The sequence below is a fragment of the Cydia splendana genome, chromosome 13, assembly GCF_910591565.1.
Source record: "Cydia splendana chromosome 13, ilCydSple1.2, whole genome shotgun sequence".
NCBI lineage: Eukaryota > Metazoa > Arthropoda > Insecta > Lepidoptera > Tortricidae > Cydia > Cydia splendana.
Window position 1 is genome coordinate 3,888,222 of NC_085972.1, and position 21,428 is coordinate 3,909,649.

At 38.7% G+C, this 21,428-nt stretch overlaps 1 protein-coding gene across 1 annotated transcript; it reads left to right on the forward strand.

Moving 5' to 3' along the window:
* The first annotated feature begins 9,286 nt into the window (after nt 1-9,286).
* On the forward strand, nt 9,287-10,999 carry LOC134796543 (uncharacterized). The gene is made up of 2 exons (XM_063768726.1): nt 9,287-9,347; nt 9,678-10,999. The coding sequence occupies exon 2, from the start codon at nt 9,686-9,688 to the stop codon at nt 10,658-10,660; it is 975 nt and encodes a 324-aa protein (XP_063624796.1). The 5' UTR covers nt 9,287-9,347; nt 9,678-9,685; the 3' UTR covers nt 10,661-10,999.
* Nucleotides 11,000-21,428: the final 10,429 nt, after the last annotated feature.

A 21,428-nucleotide genomic window follows, 5' to 3' on the forward strand; every position in this document is an offset into this window, starting at 1 on the left:
TTTTTATTATGAGTTCTCCTTCATCGAATACTGTAAAAATCGGCTTGAAATATGATTCGTAACACAAAAAACCATCAAAAACGTTATCGTTGCTTTAAAGTTGCCGCGCACGAGCCAGCGAGCTAACGCGATTGGTCGTTGCATGGAGCGGGGCGACGGAACGATGAAACTTCCATCGCCCCGAGCGCGAATATTTAAAAAAGTATTTAGTATATTTACTATTTACTCGGTCAAAACATATGTACCAGCGAACGTAAAAAATATGGGAGACTAGATTCGAACTAATTATCAGCTTTAATCTGGGCAAGAGTGCTGTAAATAAGAAAGTAAATTTGACGTAATTGCAGTCTTTCCGTCTTTGCGTGCGCGTTAAATTTAATACAATAATAGGCCAATTATATAGGGCTATTATACTGACACACACCCAATTTGATAGCAGAAAAAGACGCGAAATTAAAATTTTCTTAGGGAAATCAAATCTTCGCGCCTATAAGTTTAAACTTTAGGTTTCAATAGCGGTCATTTAAGTACCACCCCTCACCACTAAAATGTAATTATCAAAAACGACAGTTGCTAATGTTCCCCAAAGTAAGCATTTCTAGTTAATGCTGCAATACAGTGGTACCGGGCACCTTGCGACGCAAGGCCGAGCAGGAATCGCAAACCTTAAAATATTTGCACTAATTAATTGAGATAGGATTTTGTTAGTACTCTTTAATTGAATAGCAAAAAATATAAGTTATGCATTAGAAATACCGTTTTTATTCGATTTTTAATTAAGTAATTATTGTTAAACTTATTTTTACCGTGTGGTGTCGGTTAAAATTTCACTAGTAACATCATTTGGCGACTAGGGCAATAAAAGTCGACACCACAACCAACAAATTAACAAACAACAATAACCAACAAATTAACAAACAACAATTTGCAGTAATATTCCAAAACTCGACTGAACGCAAGCGCACCGAACCGTGTCGCTCCCCTGACGCGACTCAGTGTCATAAAACGTAAGGCCGTGGTATTAACGACAGCGGATAGCTGAGCGGCGAGCGGTGACTGCAGGCGGCAATAAGGTGTTCAGTTAATGTTTTTATAATTTGAAATGACTTCGTTTCCATGTAGAAATAACCAAACAGACTTTAGAAGCATTTAATATTTTATTTGTGGCCGTATAAATTATGTTTTATTAGTAAATTAACTACAATTATTCATATTTGTGGATAAAACAATATACATACTATAATTAATACTAAATTAACATTAAATAAATACATTATTTATGACATAAAAATACATTGCGCGTATTTAACTACTTAGCACTGTTTAATTACGATACTTGCAAGCAAGTAGTAAAGTATATGGCTCCATCCTATCCTGTACCACGATATACAAGCGATAACATTTTTGCGACAGTTTTGTATAGATAATGGATTTGTCGCTAGAAAATTACGATATCGAGATAAAAGTCAGGTCTCTGAGCGCTATTGAAACCTAACGCTATACATGTTTTAAATTTGCCGCGCTTTTTCTAGTCAAGCTGAATGTGTTTCACTATAGAATAGTAATCGAATTGGTTCAGATTTAACGTTTAATGCATATAAATAACATAATTAGTAAATAGCATAATTAGTAAATAACATAATTTTGGACTAAGTACATTATACATACCTACATGACATCAGGCTATGGTTTGGCGCACCGTGACCCTGAACGGCGCGGTAATGTGTTACGGCTGTTAAGTGAAGTCCAGACGGGATGATCAAATCGACCGATTTGATCAGAAATGAAATTGGGGTCAATCTCCAAATTAAGCAACAATTAAACAACTGTACCGATATTTGGAACCTCAGAATAATATACCCGGCCGGATACCGGATAGTAACTTTGCTTGATTTCAGAGTATACAAATTGGATTTAAGAAACAGTCACGGTCATATTGTACATTACTCGTTTATTATTTCAAAACAATTTAAACATCCACTCACTTGCACGCGTAGGTACCTACTCATTTCGAACATAGAAATGAGTCCGCGCCAATGTTCACCACGAAACAGGTTAAAAGCTGCACAATGCGCACCTAAAAACCGAAATGTAGGTATTGTTAAATTTAGTTTGTAGTTAATTAGTTTTTTGGTGTAAGTGTATGAACCAAGGTCTGAAATAAATGATTTTTTATTTTTTTTATTGTTCCGCCGGCCGAAGATTCGGCGGTCGGATACCGAATAATTGGCCGACGGTCGGGCCGAATATCCGGTATCCGACCAAACAACTATCCATTGCATTTCTAATTGAGAGTGGCAACACTATCGTAGGTCGTATTGCCCTTTTCTAGCATATACGTCCCTCGCTCCTACACTCCCACCACACAGGCAGGTTGCTTTGTCAGTTATACAAGGCAAATTTTCAAGTCATTGGCATGCTGTTTTTCCATCTGGAAGGTCGTGAAGCTAAACTGCTGGTGAGTTTTTGAATTTGTACCTCAGTTTAGCTGACTATATTGAAATAGTTATTTATTTTACAAGGGGGCAAAGTTGTTGTTTAACCGCTCGTGCTAATATTGATACTTGAGCAAGTAAAACATTCGAAACATGGAATCTTGAGCGTTGCGAGGGTTTCAAAGCAAGAGGGTTAAACAAAATTTGCCCCAAGTGAAACACAAAATGTTTCACCACACCAACCCGAAGCAAATATTAAATGTAAAAATATCATACAAAATCAAATACAAATGAATTTTATTAAATATTTATGATTTAAAAGTCAATTCTACCAGCAAACATAAGAAAACAACTCAAAATTTGCATTTGATTCCTTTGCCTCACTTGTGAATAAAATGAAACTTTGCTCTCAGTCTTTGAAGTGCAAAGTAAGCCTTTCCGAGCTGGTGTGAAATAAATAATTAAATTTTTCACGCCACTGTTCGGAAATGTGGCAATAGATGGTCTAAAACCAAGCTGGAAAGTAGGCAATAGCTGTAGCACTTGAACCACCACTACTACACTCGCGTGCAAAAGTATTGCATCACTTTGCATTTTTTCGTCCGCACCCAATATCTTTGTAATTCTATACCCGATTCTGAAAATTTTGGTATCAACTGAAAGCTTATAATGTAACGCATTAGAAAAATGGTAAATTCAATGAAATTTCGAATCTGAAGACTATAAAAAATCATAAAACTGAAAGTAGTCGCATAATGCTCCAAAAATAAATCCGGAAACTTGAGAATAAAAGTCATTTTTTTAATACAATATCGTTTATTATTATTAAATTAATACTTGGTATTGCCACCTACAGGCCTCCTTTCACAAACCAAGTGGTTTTTCATAGACGTAATTAATTTTCTAATGTGATCATGAGGAATAGCGTCCCACTCCTCCAGCAAGGCTCCCTTCAACTCCTCAACATTGACCAGGGCAGGATTCCGCTTTCGAACCCTCCTTTTTAGGTAGTCCCACACGTGTTCAATGGGGTTAAGGTCCGGGCTCATCGCTGGCCAGTCCATTGTGTCGATGCCCACTTCGAGAAGGTAGGCTGCGGTGGCCCTAGCGGTATGACACGGGACATTATCCTGCATTAGGATGAACCCCTCATCAAAAATACCGGCATAAGGAACAACATGTTCCTCTAGGATATCAGTGATGTACTTGGCAGCGGTCAATCCACTGTCACGGCCCCCGCCAGGCACGAAAACCAGTTCTGTCCGCCCGTCGTAGGAAATGCCGCCCCAGAACATTACGGATCCACCGCCATAGGCGACCCTTTCGGAGAAGAAACATTGAGCGAACTGTTCTTCTGGCCTTCTGTAGACTCTTCCTTTTCGGTCACATCCATTCAAACACATTCTGCACTCTTTCAAGAAGAGAACTGGGGTTCATTGCTCAATGGTCCAGTCCTTGTGATTTTCAGTAAACTCTCTTTAGGCTGTACGGTGTCGCGCCAGCAATCTGGGCACCGCTGCGGGCCTCCTGGGTGTCAAGTTCGCTTTCTTAAGTCTTCTTCTTATTGTCTACTCACTGGCAGCCACTCCTCGTACCTCACGCAGACGCTGCTGGATGGCAATGCTGGTCTGGTGTCGATCTCGGAGAGATGTTGTGACAAAGAAGCGGTCGTCCCTCTCTGATGTACACTCTCTGCGGCCGCTTCTTGGTCTTGAAGTAAAGGATCCAGTCCCCTGGAACCTCTGGTAAACTCTGCAAACTGCAGATTGGCTTAAATTCAGCTCGGCAGCTACTGAACGTTGGCTACGCCCCGCTTGCAGGGGCTGGATGATTTGGCGGACTTCAGCTTCAGTGGTTTCCATTTTTCCAGGTCTTTTTCACGGGAAAATACGCGGAGATATGTAACGATCGACTTCTGATAAGTGACTGATAACAACCCCTACTCTACCCCCGTTTTATAAGGGTCAAGGGTAACGCAACTCGTGCGCGTGATAACGTGAAACCGCTCACAAATCGGGAAAATGCCGATAATTTGAAAAATACTGGGCCGATTTCCATGTTTTTTTTACTTTTCGTAAAGCTAAAACTTCAAGGAACATGATTACATTAAAATAATTTAGAGAAATTAACCAGTTTACAAATATATTGGATGCGGACGAAAAAATGCAAAGTGATGCAATACTTTTGCACGCGAGTGTACAATGTTTCATTATTATCATCATCTGTCATTGGTGACAGTTCGCTACAGCAATGAGTATAATTTAAAACATAAAAATCAATAAAAGGTCTTTTTTGGCGCAACTTTTTCCTTCAAAAATAAATTTAGGTTATTTATAGGACCAATTTCTTGTTTAAAAAAAAACGAAATGTCAAACTATTCATTCATTCAGTCAGTTCATTCGATTCACGCTTAAGGCGTTTTTTACTTTTGTAGCTGTTTGTGGTTTTTTTTTAGCAAAAACGCTTCTAAGTTTAGAGTCCGTTTGAAGCAAACAACATAAAAACGCCTCTTAAATGTGATAAAAAAGAAAAAAGGCGGGATCGGAAAATTCTCACTGAATTGGATAGTACTATAAAATATAAGAAACACGTATCTACGCTCGCTATAAAAATGAGTTCTTCTAGTGAAGAAAATGATATTCTTACGCTGACGCCTACCGAAATTCAAGAGACAGCACAGGCAGTGGCTAGTAATTTGCTACCAGAGAAATCGCGGGCTAGTACTTATAGTTATCCAAATGTTTCCTTATTTCCTCGCAGTAGTCGTGAAAAGCACTATGTAATGCCTCGGCCGGAAACGCTAAAGATGGAGTCGTATTATTCGAGGGCCTCCACCAACGTGTCGGCCCTCAAACTCACTCGTCCATCTTTTAGCGGTTTTCCGTCCTCTCCTACAATGTACTATAGTTGTCCATTAAATTATCTAGCAAATAAAAACGATCCGGAATAGTGATGTGAAAGTGCAAGAGGATATTAGAAAGAGAGATGCCTAAGAGTAGCATAACATAATGAATACATGTGTCTTAGCTGTATATTGTATTGTTATAAATAATGTTAAAAATGCTTTATGTTGTTAATGTGTTCCAAATTGTGCCGCTTTGGCATTAGCTGTAAGGTGCAATTTGTTATTTGAAATAAATAAATAAATACAATAAATGTTAATTTTACAAAATGTACCTGTCAAATTGTATACTTTACTAAATATCTCTCTCCTCACAGGTGTTACAATAAAGGGTGTACGTACTACATTATTAATTAAACACTCATAATATAATTATATTACATACACATAATAAGTATATCATAGGATATGTATAATCACATTGGTTTGGCGTCTTCCCACCACCAGGCGATAACAAACATGTTTCAATATTATTCTTAGGTTCCGAATATCGGTACAGCTGTTTAATGACAGTATTTACACAAAAATAAAACGCTAATTAAATAACTTATCATATTCGGAACTACAGATGCAACGGATAGTTGTTTGGCCGCATACAGGATACGGGAGGTACGGCCTGACCATAGGCCGAATATTCAGTATTCAGCCGCCGAATATTCGGCCGGCGGAAATATTCAGGTTTTTCAGGTGCGCATTGTGGAAGTTTTGGCCTGTTTCGTAATGAACTTTCGCGCGGTATATAGGTCTATCACTAGGTACGAAATTAGTGCGCGAGCTAGTGAATGGAACGTTTGAATTGTTTTAAAATAATAATCGAGTACGATTATATTCCGATATCAAGCATAGTTATTTAGTACCCTTATTTTAGTATCCGGTATCCGTCCGGATATTAAAATAAGGGCGAGATAGGATACCGGATAGTAACCGAATATCCGGTGCATCTCTATTCGGAACCTAAATTTTTAATCCTGCATGGTGCAAATATGTATAATATTGAGACAATGACTTGAAAATTTGTCTTGTATAACTGACAAAGCAACCTGCCTGTGTGGTAGGAGTGTGGGGTAGAGAGGGAGGTATATGCTAGAAAAAGACAATACGACCTAGGGGCTGTCCATACATGACGTCATCTATTTTTGTCGATTTTTGTCCCTCCCCCCCCCCCCATAAAATCATCAAAAAATCATGCTTCGAATGACACCGTTTCCACCTGCGTCATGCTACCATCATCCGATGTCCAGACCCCCCCCCCCCCAAATTTGAAATGACTTAAATTTATGAATAGCCCCCTACGACAGTGTTGCCACTCTCAATATTATTTATTCTTAGGTTCCGAATATGGTAAGTTATTTAATTAGCGTTTTATTATTGTGTAAAACGCTGTCATTTTAAAGCCGTACTTTTCGCCTTATTGCAAAGGAGTAAGGTGCAAAAGTGTAAACATATATTTCACGTCGACTCTTATTATACTATGTTATACTTATTATGGAACTTACTATGTTATACTTATTATGGAACGTAAACTATGAATTGAAAGAGCACGAAATAGTCAATATAATACGTTTGTTGAAAAAAAAAGTCTACAGACGCTTAGGCGCGAAGGGTTATTGTCTCATAGAAAATTTGAATTTCGCGCCTTTTTCTACTGACAAAGTTGTTGGATAGACGTTAATATCAAATTAAAGAGTGGGCCTACACACTTCGCTGTGACAGAATGTGAAAGTGTCACCAAAACTGTCAAATGACTACGATAATAAGTATTCCTTTTATAATGCCACTCCACACTATGCCATTCTGAAATTAAATAAGAACGATAGATAGTCATGCGCAATTTTTATTTTTGTAGTGGGTCATAATTGACGTATATAATTACGAATATAATTTGAACATCAACCAATAATATTGGATATGATATCAGTTATTTTTAATCAGCTATCATTCACGCGCGCGTTCATTTTGCTCAGACTTGGCCGCACAAATATTTGGTGCGAGCGAGACGCCCGCGCACGTTCGAATTGGCCTGTCACTTGTAGCAACTTGTAGGTAAGTACATACTTACCTACATACTATCCACGCGTCCTTGGCACGAACTCCCGCCACCGCCCGCATTGAAACTGTCCCCGCGCGCCGCAAGGAAATGTAATCCTTAGCATTAGCGCAAAGAGTTCAAATTTGGTAGTTTCATTTAGCGAATTTGATAAAATGCACATATTTATTACATTGACCATATTTTTGTGTGATTATGTATTGAATATCACTTTGAACGTTATCAGAACAAAGTCTGCAAGAAATTATATCTATAACCATTTTTTCTAGCATGTTTAAGGCGTAAATATATATACAAGTGTTACAAATCATATTGATGTCGGATTCTCGGATAAATAGCTTAATGAGGTAGTTTTATGGTAATTCAATCAAAGACCTAATTATTACTTTTTTTTTATATCAAGTTACGACGTATATCCGTGAGGCCCCGCCATTTATTGAATTAGTTATTTTCCGTGTTAATATTTTGACTGATTCCATTGTCGACTCATTATAAATATTATTTTCGTCACGTTTACGAACTAAAAATACTATTACTATTTTTAACAAACAAGAACGGCTCTTTTTTTTAACTATTTTTTTTTACCTACTTCCGTACAGAAAGTTTTTTGGATTCGAAAATAAAGTATCTTAAAATGATCTAAAGAACAGGAATAAAAAAAAAATTGCCTATTACTAATTAATGTTTAACGTAAGCGTATCTTTACTGGAGTACATACAGCTGTCAATTTTCATGACACTACGATCCTTGGAAGATGGTTAAATTAGTTACCTTAGGCCCACTTGCACCGTCCCACTAACCCGGGGTTAAGCGGTTAAACCGTTAAGCTAGTGTCAAATTGTATAGGTAACCATGGCAACTCCAAGTTTAACCGGTTTACCCCGGGTTAGTGGAATGGTGCAAGTGGGCCTTAGATTCCATTACATAGTTACATACAGGTCGACCTAATAAAAGCTTGTTGATGAACCGTGTTTTTATTACTACACGTTCAAAATGTAGGGAGTACGTCTCACAAGTGATTTTTAAGCGTTCATATGAACACAAATATTAGAAACGGTAAAAAAGCGTCAACGTCGGGTTTTAACGCGGCGCTTTTTAAGCTCCCGTGCGTAGGGGCCTAATGGTTATCCATTTGTGACATTCAAACGCTTTATTAACGCGCGTTGAAAAAGCTCTCGTGCGCATGGGGCCTAAGCCCCCATTCCCACGGGTGCTTTTACAACGCGCGTTAAAAAAGCGTTTGAATGGCACAAATGGATACATGTCATGTGTATTTATTCACACGACAGCGGTGGCGCTTTTTAACAAGCGTTGTTGGATTTTCGACTTTAAGCCTTGGTCGTTAAATCGAATTTAGAGTGCGGACAGAATCAAGCGGTTTTTTAACGCGCGTTGAAAAAGCTCCCGTACGAATGGGGGCTAAGGGTTTTTGAACATTTTTTGAACGAAATCATAAGGCCTCATTATCACCAACGCGCGTTTGAATGACACAAATGGAAACATGTGTGTTTATTCACACAATGGCGGTGGCGCTTTTTATCAAGCCTTGTTGGATTTTCGACTTTAAGCCTTAGTCGTTAAATTGAATTTAGCGCGCGGACAGATTCAAGCGCTTTTATAACGCGCGTTGAAAAAGCGCTCGTGTATATGAGGCCTAAATGGAAATCATGCGCAGTGACAGTGACAGCTGAAGTTGTTAAAGTCAAATGTCATTAATGTCAGCCGGCTCAAAGCCAATAAAGCTGTTTGTTTATTCATCAATTTCATCATCTTATTAGGTATTCGACCTAGGTACTCTATAAACAATTGGCTGAAACTTTACTGTTATTATACCTGTTATGAATCTTTACGTGTATGCATTTAGTAAATAATCCAAACCGGCTTTATTTTATCAGTTTTAAGTATATGAGTAAGCAGTTCTTAAGGTGTTTGTGATACGGTCTCTTCGTTATTCAGTTTTCAAGTAAGTACCTAACTTATAACTCACTTACAAAGACTTGAGTGTGGTTCCGTTTTTCCATAAAACATCAGAGTTTAAAACGGGATTTACTTTTCGAATCGATTTCCCAAAAATGGGATAAGTAAGGTACTTTCCGTGTTTATATAGGTAAGTACATAAATACAATAGGTATATGTAATATGTGCCTATCTAAACCATCAAAGTGCATATCAATTTGTATCCTAATATAATATATTTGTAAGTTTGTTTATATTAACTATATCTACTGTAAGGATATTGAATTACATTCAATTACTTTGAAGTCTACTTATTAAGGTATTCCTTTGTTCACAGACACCACCATGTTTATGCTATTGGTATTTATGAGTGCGCTTACTGCGGCGCGCGCTGACTGCGATGCGTGCATCCAAGGCATCTGCCACTCCAAGAAAACCCTGATCGAGGGGTTCAACATCAACAAGCAACTCGCTATCGACCGCACCAATAACATACTTTATGTCGAAATTCAAGATCACCACACCATAGCATTTTTCCTCGATGAAGCTAAAATGCGAAGCGTTGATGCAAACTATCCGGGTGGCTTAACAGTAGACCAAGATACCCGAGAATTCTACACAAGTCAGACACAATATTATAGTGAAGTATACGCATATAAATACGAACAAGGCACTTACAAAAAAAAAATAGTTTTATATCTTGATGGATATAAATCACCTGCCAGACTTCGGTATGAAGACACTCTGTACATGATCAACCAGGATGGTAGTTGTGCTTACTATGACAAGACTTCAAAGTCCTTACATGGTTACAGTAACTTAGAAAACTTCAAAGTCACCGATTTGGTCAATGTAAGAAATGCAACTGTATGGTTCTTTACTTCTGCTAACAAACTTTACAGGTTTAACTGGGGCAACAACGACAAGAAGTCATGGACTCTTATCTCTGACGAAAGACACGTTCTGTCAATTGGTAAATACGGTGATGTGTATTTTGGAGATGTTTCCGCAAGAATTATATATAAATTAGATAGAGAAACAAAGGAAATGGTAAAATATGGTGATTATATGAATTCTTCGTTAGAGGATTTTGTGTTTGATAAAGATGAGAACATTGTGTTTCTTGACCATGATGGAAACGTGGCGTGTTGGGTGTCAACCGGAGAGGCGTGCACAAAACCGCACCTTAACAGCGATTTGTCACCTGGCAAGAGCTTTCTTGTCGAACTTGTCCGAGGAGGGGATGATGCGTACAATTTTACCTATATGCCAAAGATGACCTTAGATTCAAAGGAGTTGTATGAGGTGATTGAGGTCTAGAGGGATTACGGGCAATTAATTAAACCAGATATAGAATAGGGTATTTGACTGTATTTAAAATAAATGATTTTACACCGACCATGAAATAAAGCACCAGAAGATTAATAGAGAAACGTAGACAGCAGTTACCTCTAGACACAATTTCTATTTTTAACCCGTATAAAACTATAAAGAGTAGGTAATTTGATTGTGACGTCACATGCTAGTGTTTCATATAAATTCCATAGTAGCAAAATCGTTTTGACAGTTCGAAAAAAGAAGCTGATTTGACTAGTAAGTCAAATACCCTATTTATCCGTCTAATCATTAATTAAGAAGTTTTTTTTAAGTTACACTTAATTATGACCCTGTAATTGTTTTGTTTTTCTTAATTTACCGAGCAGAAATGTACTGCAATTACAATTGCATTAAGAAACATATCATGACATTACGAGATACGAGCTTTTTAATAATAACTGCTAACAAGCGTTGATAGTTACTTTAAAAAGCTCGTATCCCGTAACTTGTGTGTTGCGGGCCGATGTATTTTATATGGTTAAAATTTTAATTGTATTTCTAAAGCAAAATCTATCTCAATATACTTCTTAGGTCCTATGCTAACCAAATATTCGCCCGTATTGAATTCACACACTGTATTTAAAGATAAGTAGATATTAGTTAATATAAGTATAACGTTCGGTAAAGACAGAGTAAAACTCCCGAATGAAACTGATTATATTAATATGCTCATAATCACTTTGCTTATAATTTGGTGCCATAACGTGACTGTCGTTACCCATTCAGATTGCAATTGCAGCAGCGAAAAACGGAAGATGACAATTTTCCATATAAAATGTGTGACGGAGTTGAACGTTTGAACGATAGTAAAGTCAGACCAAGAAAAGGCTGCAGCGGATTTGATAGCCCACGCAGTGCAAGTGTTATTTATACATCATAATTTCATAGAAGTTTGACGTTTAAAATAACACTTGCACTGCGTGGGCTATCAAATCCGCTGCAGAGTTTTCTTGGTCTGACTCTAGCAATGCGGCGACGACAGCAACACAACGCGATTTATCAAGGAAAATGTCAGTGATATCGTCTGTTTGCCGCCACTGCAAGGTGCAAAGGAACACTACAACAGCATCACTGCTGCAGTCGTAATCGGAGTGTAACCTTTAGCGTGTATACTAGTTTTTAGGGTTCCGTACCCAAAGGGTAAAACGGGACCCTATTACTAAGACTTCGCTGTCCGTCCGTCCGTCCGTCCGTCCGTCCGTCCGTCCGTCTGTCACCAGGCTGTATCTCACGAACCGTGATAGCTAGACAGTTGAAATTTTCACAGATGATGTATTTCTGTTGCCGCTATAACAACAAATACTAAAAACAGAATAAAATAAAGATTTAAATGGGGCTCCCATACAACAAACGTGATTTTTGACCAAAGTTAAGCAACGTCGGGAGTGGTCAGTACTTGGATGGGTGACCGTTTTTTTTTTGCTTTTTTTTCGTTTTTTTTTTGCATTATGGTACGGAACCCTTCGTGCGCGAGTCCGACTCGCACTTGCCCGGTTTTTATATAACCACGAGAGACGTTGTGCCGCTCATGTAGATGTTGCGTAACAAGACAGACATGATGTATAAAATGTCTGAGTTATAATAAATAAATATTTCATGGGTTACTTGATATTGATTTTATTTTTGATGATGATGTCTTTGGACTCAAATAATTATTCTACCCATAGATTTATAAGGCATAGATAGAGTGTTCGTACATACCAAGTGAAGCCATTTCAAATCGTGTCACCGTATTCGAACGGCCCTGGCAGTTCTCAAGGTCAAATCGGCTTGTGTACACATCCCGTTTAAAAATCAAAAACACAGGAAAGATGGTTGTTTGTGCAGTGAATGGGTGTCACAACGCATCATATCATAAAAACAAACAGACTGACATTACATTTGACGCGTAAGTATCGAGTTTAATGTGATATTTTTACGTAATCGTAAATACAAAAATCCAAGTTTCGTCAACCGCCATTTCTTTTAAATGTTGCCAGTGTAGTGAATATTTTTTCCTCAAAATGAGATATGACGTTTACATTCTAAAATGAATACGCTTAGTTGAAGTTCCTTGTATAATTGTATAAAAAATATATATCTTTAAATATTTCATTATTTTATTTCAATTTATGTATTATTTTTATTATTTTATGCACATTTTAAATAAAACATAGTAAAAATGTATCAGCTTTTTTTATTGAAAACTACAGAAATGCAAAAAATCCTTAAAAGGAACATAAAAAGGTTTTGATACAAAATCAAATCTACACACTTACAAATTATTAATAACCAAGTGTTAAGGATGTGGTTAAAATACCCCACTTTGAGGGAAATATCTATATACTGGCCACACGTTTTTGTATATAGGTACTTATGTGTGTGTTGCTGAGTGTAAAACACGAGCCTCGCACGCACACATCGATCGTGTTTCGGCTTCACTTGTGACAGGTTAGCCGTATGAGGACTATCTGTCTATGCGTTATTAGTTTAAGCAGAAAGTATAAGTATTCTACCTACTTAATACTAAAGGGGCCCACTGATTAACAGTCCACCGGGCGGTATCGGCCTATCAGTTAGAACAAAATTGTGACAGTTCCGAACAACTGACAGGCCGATACCGTCCGGCGGACTGTTAATCAGTGGGCCCATTAGGATAGGTAAAATAACTAGTAGTCTAAACACAGCATCAAAGTGACGAGACAGTAGGAGCGTGACGTGCGAGCCGAATCGGAGATCTGCGGTGATCCAGCGGTCTTATTCTCTTCGCTCGCCAAGCGTGAACGAGTTGACAGCTCAGTCCTACCATGTATATGACGATGACGGGGAGCACATGCGGCACAGCCAAAACGATAGAATTCATAAAATATTAATTATAGGAAAGTAGTGAGGTTGACCGCGATACTTTCCAATTCAAATCTGACTGACGGTTCCACTCAGGATGTCATCTCATTTCGGGCTGTCCTCAGAATCAGCCAGGAACCAATCCATTAAAGAAGCTGTTCGGGTCATTAAAATAAAAGTCACTGTATCGCAGTCAAACACACTCAAGCATAGACTATTTCAATACTTGACATTCCATCAAACGCAGCCGTCATACATTATATAGACGGTCTGCGACATATATTGATAGTTACCCATTCTAATTGATTTTAGCAGGAGATCTAAGGTCCACCACCTTGCATTTTGGAGACAAAGCAAACCGCTTGGAATAGGTGTTCCTGGGGGTGATCTGAGCTGATTAAGCCCGGTTGCCAAGAGGTTCCCCCCAGCAGGTGGGCAGGGGAGGGGGGGTAAAAGTGCCTCCGGCGCGCCTCACTCTAAGCTTTATATCTGCATACATCTCGCAACTATATCAAGTTTGGTGTCTTTTTCGTGTAATTCGAGGATGAAGAATTCAGTTCTGTGACTAAATTTTCACTCTCCCATACAAAAAATTCGAGAAATTATAAATTCAAAAAAAAACTTAATTTTTTTTTTCGTAAATCCTCTAAAAATTTTTTTGTGTCGCGCGGCGTACCTGCATTGTAAGAGCGGTATGCAGCGTTTAGGATTTTTAAGTATGTTTAGATGATTTCTGATAAGTTGTTATTCTTCTGGTTGTAGATTACATTAATAAATTACTTCTGGAAGTGATATATATACAAATATAAATTAAATATATAAATAAAGATGTTGGGAAAACTTTCGCCAACAGAGTTAAGTATTATAAATGTGATAAAATTAACATTATTATTTGCATGTCTTTTCCATATCTCGGGACCATGGGGTCCCGGACCTTTGGGAGGCGTACGTGGGGACGAAGCCAACAGCGCAGAGGCCCTTTAAGGCACGTTAATCTAAAAGCAAGGGATACATGTGGTGGATACTATCCCCGAACGCACAATGTGATACATCCTGGTCTCCGCCAGGTGCAAAGACTATTACAGTGCAGCACTTTTGTGCTGCGATGGGAACTAAGGTCATGGGCTATAGATTTGAAAGTTGGATGGACTGGATAATGGGCTATGGGAGAGACTAGCGGACACCTGCCGTGACAATCAGTCTCAAAATTGTAAATGACAGGTGGTGACTCGCCAACTCATTGAGTGGGCCCCGCAATGGCCGCACGCACAGTGCGACAACAGGGCAACACTTTGGAGTGGCTGTGAGGTTGTCGAGAGGTGACTCTGCGGTAGCCAGATCCCGGTAATCCGTTCAGCAGGCCGCCGGCGTTATGACATTTTACACTTCGAACCTGGAGCATAGGTCCCGCTCTTGCGACTCCATTCTGGCCGGCCAATCAAGGCAAGCACAGAGGCGAGGGCCAGATGACAGGGCCCTCTGGAATAGGGGTCCGCGGTGTCGTCACTCACTGTCAGCTCGCCACAAGCTGCCCCCGCGGGACATTATTATTATTATTATTGTGGTGTTGTGGGCCTTTGAGTGTCACATTGACCAGCATTGATCTATTGTGACGGCCCTTTAAGTTCATTACTAATGCCCGTTGCATCCAGAAAGTTCCAGATTCTTTGGGCCGTAATGTTTTGTACCTCATAGGGTTGCACTACGTGTCGCCCTAGGTAGGTACTTCTTTTTGACATTAGTAGTCCACAAGAACAGAGAATGTGCATTGCAGTCTCCTCTGACTCATGACAGAGCCTGCATGTCGCATCTTGTTTCTTGCCAATTTGAAACATATATGTTTGTTCAACTTGCAGTGTCCAGTCAGTATTCTGGTCACCGCGCAGGTTTTGTGCCTTTTGAGTCTTAAAACCTCCTTAGCAGTTTTGCTGTTGAACCCTTTGATCAGAGCTTTCGAGTGTTCTTGTCCTTTAACGAACTTCCACCAATCGATTGCTCTCGTTTTTTCTAAGTTGCTGAGCAGAGAATATGCATCTCGTTTTGTGCTTCCACAGAAGGGTTCTGGGCCGACCAGGGGTGTGTCTGCGCCCTTTCTAGCAAGTTCGTCCGCTTCTTCGTTTCCGTTAATGTCGGAGTGCCCTGGTACCCATCTAAGTGTAACTTTGTTGGAGTAAACCAGTGCATTTAGGTTTGTTTTACAGTTCTGGACTAGTTTTGAGTTTGACTCAAGGGATTCTAGTGCCAGCGGAGCAGCCTGGCTGTCTGAGTTGATGTAGATAAGCTGGTGTCTTAGGTTTCTATCCAGGTTGATCTCCGCACATTTGTTGACGGCGAAGACTTCTGTCTGGAAGATTGAGGCCAATGTGCCCATGCTGACGCTAGCTCTGAGCTTAGATCTCTCACCATAGATCCCACATCCTACATCATTGCCTTTCTTGGAAGCATCTGTATACCAGATGTGGCTTCCCTCTTCGACGTACATTTAGTTGTTGATCCATTTGTCTCTAGGAGGTATTTCTACTGTGTACAGTTTGGTGAGATGACATTCGGTGTGAGCGTCATCAGTGGGCATGCTAAGGGCTCTATTCACAAAAACCCAGGCCTTTAGATTGGTTAATGCCTGAGAGCGCCATTTTGGCCTGTTTAGCGTGCATATTCTGTAGACGCACTGCTTGGCCTCCTTTTGCACCTGCAAGTGGAGTGGTATGATGTCCAGCAGTGCATCTAGGGCCGCTCCCGGTGTCGAGGAGTAGGCGCCTGTTACTGTTAAACAAGCCGTGCGTTGCAGGCTGTTTAGAGTGTCTATTGCTGTCTTTTGGCTGGTTTTGTTACACCAGACTGCGGAGGCCGCTATGTATAACCACATAGCAATTTGCATCTTAAGCCCCATCTTGCTCCTGCCATTCGACAGCATGACCACATGGCCATTTTCACTTTTTGTATAATGTTTCTCAGGTGAGGGTTCCAAGTTAACTTTTGGTCAAAGGTGACCCCTAGATACTTGACCTCTGCCGAGAACGGTATTATTTGTCCATTAAGTCTTGGTTTTGTGAGTTTATCGAGCTTCCGTTTCCTTGTGAATGGTTAAATGGCTATTACAGTCTTGCTCGGATTAATGGACAAGTCATTTTCTCTACACCATTTGAATATTGTGTTTAGAGCTCCTTGCATTAGGTTGGATATTGTGTTGAGGCAAGGGCCTTTGACGATGACTACAAGGTCGTCGGCATATCCTTGTGTATCAAAGTCTTGGCCTGACATGATTGCAAGAAGTTGGTCCACTGCTAGGGTCCATAATAGTGGGGATAAAACGCCTCCTTGTAGGCACCCTTTAGTGGTATAAAATTCATGCTCTATATATAGTATTGATGGTCAGAGTGGCTACTCTGTTTGAGAGCATGCTATGTACCCATCTGGTGGTTTCGTCTACTCCCTTTGATTTCATACCATTGAGTATGGTCTCTGTGGGCGTATTGTCGAAAGCACCTTCAACATCAAGGAACGCACATAGAGCGGTTTGCTTTGCCTCTAGGGTTTTCTGCACCTTGTCAACCTGGTTGAAAATTATTTCGGTGACACGGCGGTTTTTGGCGCGCGGCGTGATTTGGTCTATGTTTGGGGACAGATTATAGCCCCTCAGCAACAGCCACCATGCCCTGCTGACTGGGGCTGGTCCAAACAACAAGGTTATTGGGAGCCCATATGGACAAGCCTACCTGCGGCGGCTGCTGCTTGTTTAGAGCTTATTCGTTGCCGCTGCAAAACAAAATGCGCAGGGAGGTGCAACTGCGTTAAAAAAACCTAAAATGCACAGTCCCATGGGCATGTAATGGCAATTACGAACAATATAATATCTTATTTTAACCCGCATTTTTTGTCAAACATCTCCTATGTTAATTTTATCACATTTATAATACTTAACTCTATTAGCGAAAGTTTTCCCAACATCTTTATTTATATATTTAATTTATATTTGTATATATATCACGTCCAGAAGTAATTTATTAATGTAATCTACCACCAGAAGAATAGCAACTTATCAGAAATCATCTAAACATACTTAAAAATCCTAAACGTTGCATACCACTCTTACAATGTAAGTACGCCGCGCGACACAAAACATTTTTTTTAACAGAGTTATGAAAAAAAATGTTTGACAAGTTTACTATTCTGTATAGTAGGAGAACTGGGCTATTCACAGGTATTTTTTTTCTAGAGCAAATCCTCATAGTATACATTTTGTAGAGGATTTACGAAAAAAAAAATCTAAAATTTTTTTTTGAATTTTGAATTTTTCGAATTTTTTGTATGGGTGAGTGAAAATTTAGTCACAGAAATGAATTCTTCATCCTCGAATTATACGAAAATGACACCAAACTTGATATAGTTGCGAGATGTATGCAGATATAAAGCTTAGAGTGAGGCGCGCCGGAGGCACTTTTACCCCCCCTCCCCTGCCCACCTACTGGGGGGAACCTTTTGGCAACCGGGCTTAATCAGCTCAGGTCACCCCCAGGAACACCTGTTCCAAGCGGTTAACTTTGTCTCCAAAATGCAAGGTCCCCTTAGAAAACGGGACCTTAGATCTCCTGCTCTATTAGCCGCCCATACGTCAAACCTTGCCAAGCAAAATGAAATTTTGATTTTGTCAACACAAAGTTCAAATTAGAATGGACAGGAGACCTTTTTATAGGTCTCTGGGCGGCTACCGGTTATTCTCTTCGCTTGCCAAGCGTAAACGAGTTGACAGCTCTGTCCTACCATGTATATTTATCTTATAGTTAAGTATACTACTGATTGTATACAGACAGCCTCAAATAAGGTACATTGGGGCAACTCCGAAAGTCGAATAAACTGTCATATGGGCATGGCACACTGCGTCCGATTCGCACGTGCGAGCGGAACGTCGGTATAATACGCGCATAATATTGTCTCTCAAACTTCTGCGTAAAGTGCGAATCGGACCCAAACCTCTATGAAATTATGACGTATAAATAACACTTGCACTGCGTGTGCTATCAAAATCGCTGCAGACTTATCTTGGTCTAACCAAAAACACATCTTGCGGTCTGATTCGAATTTTATGATATCATAATTATGTCAGCTTTAATTTAACATAATTTTGTCTTAATTACGAATATTGTGAATAATGAACTTTGAAACTTTTCCCTGCCAGCGAAAAAGCTCACAAAGAGCTTTAGAAGCTACTCAGCAAATACCTACAGCTTTTTGAGGTTTAGCCGCCGCTTTAATCCCAAAGTCCTGCCATATTGTGAAGTGAATTCTAGTGTTTTAAAAAAAAATACGTTGGGGTTAGGTACGGTTTTGTTTTAATCATACGAAGCTCATTATTATTCTTACATTTTTGAAAAAGGAATAGTAAGACTAAATATGTAGATTAATATTTACAGTCTGTCAGTAAAATTGAGAGCAGTGAAAATAGGTCACTTGGTATTGAAATTTCGGATTGCGTCTGATATTTTAGTTCTCCAATTTTAAAGATGTCCTTATTATGGTCTTTATGGTTTTCCTGTGGGCTTTTGTAAACGAAACGACAAATTGTAGGTGGATTAGAACCGTGCTTACGATCGAAAATTATAGTAGGGGAGCCCAAGAGGGGATTTTTGTGTTTACTCGAGCGCTTCAGATTAATCTTAATGATATCTTTTGATTCTTTTGATGAGTGATATCTTGCTACCCCGTGTAGTCTACCTTTATTTATTACTTTCAGATAGGTACAACATTTCTAAAATTATACTTACTAATATTTAGACATTAACAAGTTTGAAATGATAATAATTTGCCTTTATTTCGCATGTTACCTATTACCTACTAGGTAAATGAAGAAGAAAGTTATTTTAAGGTTATTTTATCTTTTTTCCGAGGTTTCTTTCCTATTATTTAATTTGGTTATTCGAAACCTAATGAAGTAATGTATTCTGAAAGTGAAGCACAATTGAGACAAGCGTTTTCCATATGAAGCCAATGAAATAAATATGTATGTAATACAAGTACGCACTTGAGACGTACAAATAAAAGATATTATGGAATAGCGGCTGAGATCTTGACTGGCAAATTATCTGTAAATTATAGAACCTACTTATCTAATAAACAAGTTTTTAATATAGTAAGACAATTAATTTAAAGCGAAACATCATTTATTCACATTAGAAATACATTTATGTAATCATTGTCCAAAACAAAAAAAAAGTAGTAGTAGTAGTAGTAGTAAACTCTTTATTGTACAAAAAGACATATTAAAAATAACATACAATTATAGTAAGAAGTACAAAGGCGAACTTATCCCTTTGAGGGATCTCTTCCAGTTAACCTTAAAAAAAAAGTCATTTAAACACTCACAAAAATCCTTATATTTTAAACTTATAATTACTATTATTACAATAAAAAACCGGCCAAGTGCGAGTCGGACTTGCGCACGAAGGGTTCTTTACCACCTATGCAAAAAACGGCAAAAAATCACGTTTGTTGTATGGGAGCCTCACTTAAATATTTATTATATTCTGTTTTAAGTAGGTATAGCGGCAATAGAAATACATCATCTGTGAAAATTAACTGCCTAACTATCACGATTCATGAGATACAGCCTGGTGACAGACAGACGGACAGCGCAGCGGAGTCTTAGTAATAGGGTCCCGTTTTTACCGTTTGGGTACGGATAAAAACAGATTTATTAATTTAAATAAAAGTTGGAGTAAGATGAAGTTGTCGTCTTAGGTCTTTAGTTTGCTGGCTCCTTAATTAATTAATTCCACTACAATTTCTGTTTTAAGGATGCTTTTTGAATTGAAAAACTGCGAGTAACTAATCAATCAATCAATAATTTTATTTCGTCATCATATTAACTGAAATAAACTTACAAAACAAAATGACATTCTGCTGTTTTAAAGTCTCTAGATCTAAGAACTCAACGCAAAAACTATACCTACATATTTCACTGTGGCGATGGCGGTACATTTTCCCTACATTGTGTAAAGTATCATTGCTCGACAACAATTATAAGAGTTTTTAGTGTATCTCCCATACCAATATACAATATCTGGGAGACCGGGCTTTTCTTGGAAAACATATAAAAACTCGAAAAGAGTTTTCCCAGAGATAAGACCTAGCTAGATCGATTTTCCTCCCGAAAACTTCGACATAGGTAGCAAATTTCATCGAAATCGTTTAGAGCCGTTTCCAAGATCCCCGAAATTTATAAATATACAGGAATTGCTCGTTCAAAGGTATAAGATGCTTGCCAAATCATGAGTGATCTTCACTGGCACGAATTGCTTCGAATTGCCAACCGCTCGCTTTTACCATACAGTGTGGTCACGACCAGTGTGGCACTGACATAAACGCTATCGAGAACGTAACTTTGGGCGTTTTCTATAATAAATATTGAAAACCTGATTCTTTCAAATCTGGACGTTCTTGGACTCATTCTACTCAGAATCGACAGTATTCTACATCCCACCATTAAAAAAAGATGTCCCAAAATGTCCATTCCATTACGTCACGTTTTAGTACGTAGTGGAACGTACAATTTCCATACTTACATATTTTTGGGACATTTTATTTTACCATCAGAATTGGATATGCTAGTGATTCTGAGTTGAAAGAACCCAAAAACACCAGGGGCCTAATTCGACACGTACTTATCTGACATTTGAAATCCACTTCATATCCTCAGTTGATTGTATCGCATGTTCGTCGAATCGCATTCTATCGCAAACATGCGATCGAAAAAATAAGTAAGAAAAAATCAACTTTGTTTTATTACTACTATACGGTTTATTATAACTTTGAACTCGGGGTATGTCGGTTACGTCGGTTTGGTTTCGTTGTCACCTAACTGTGGATTGCTAATGTCAAATTTTGACAGGTG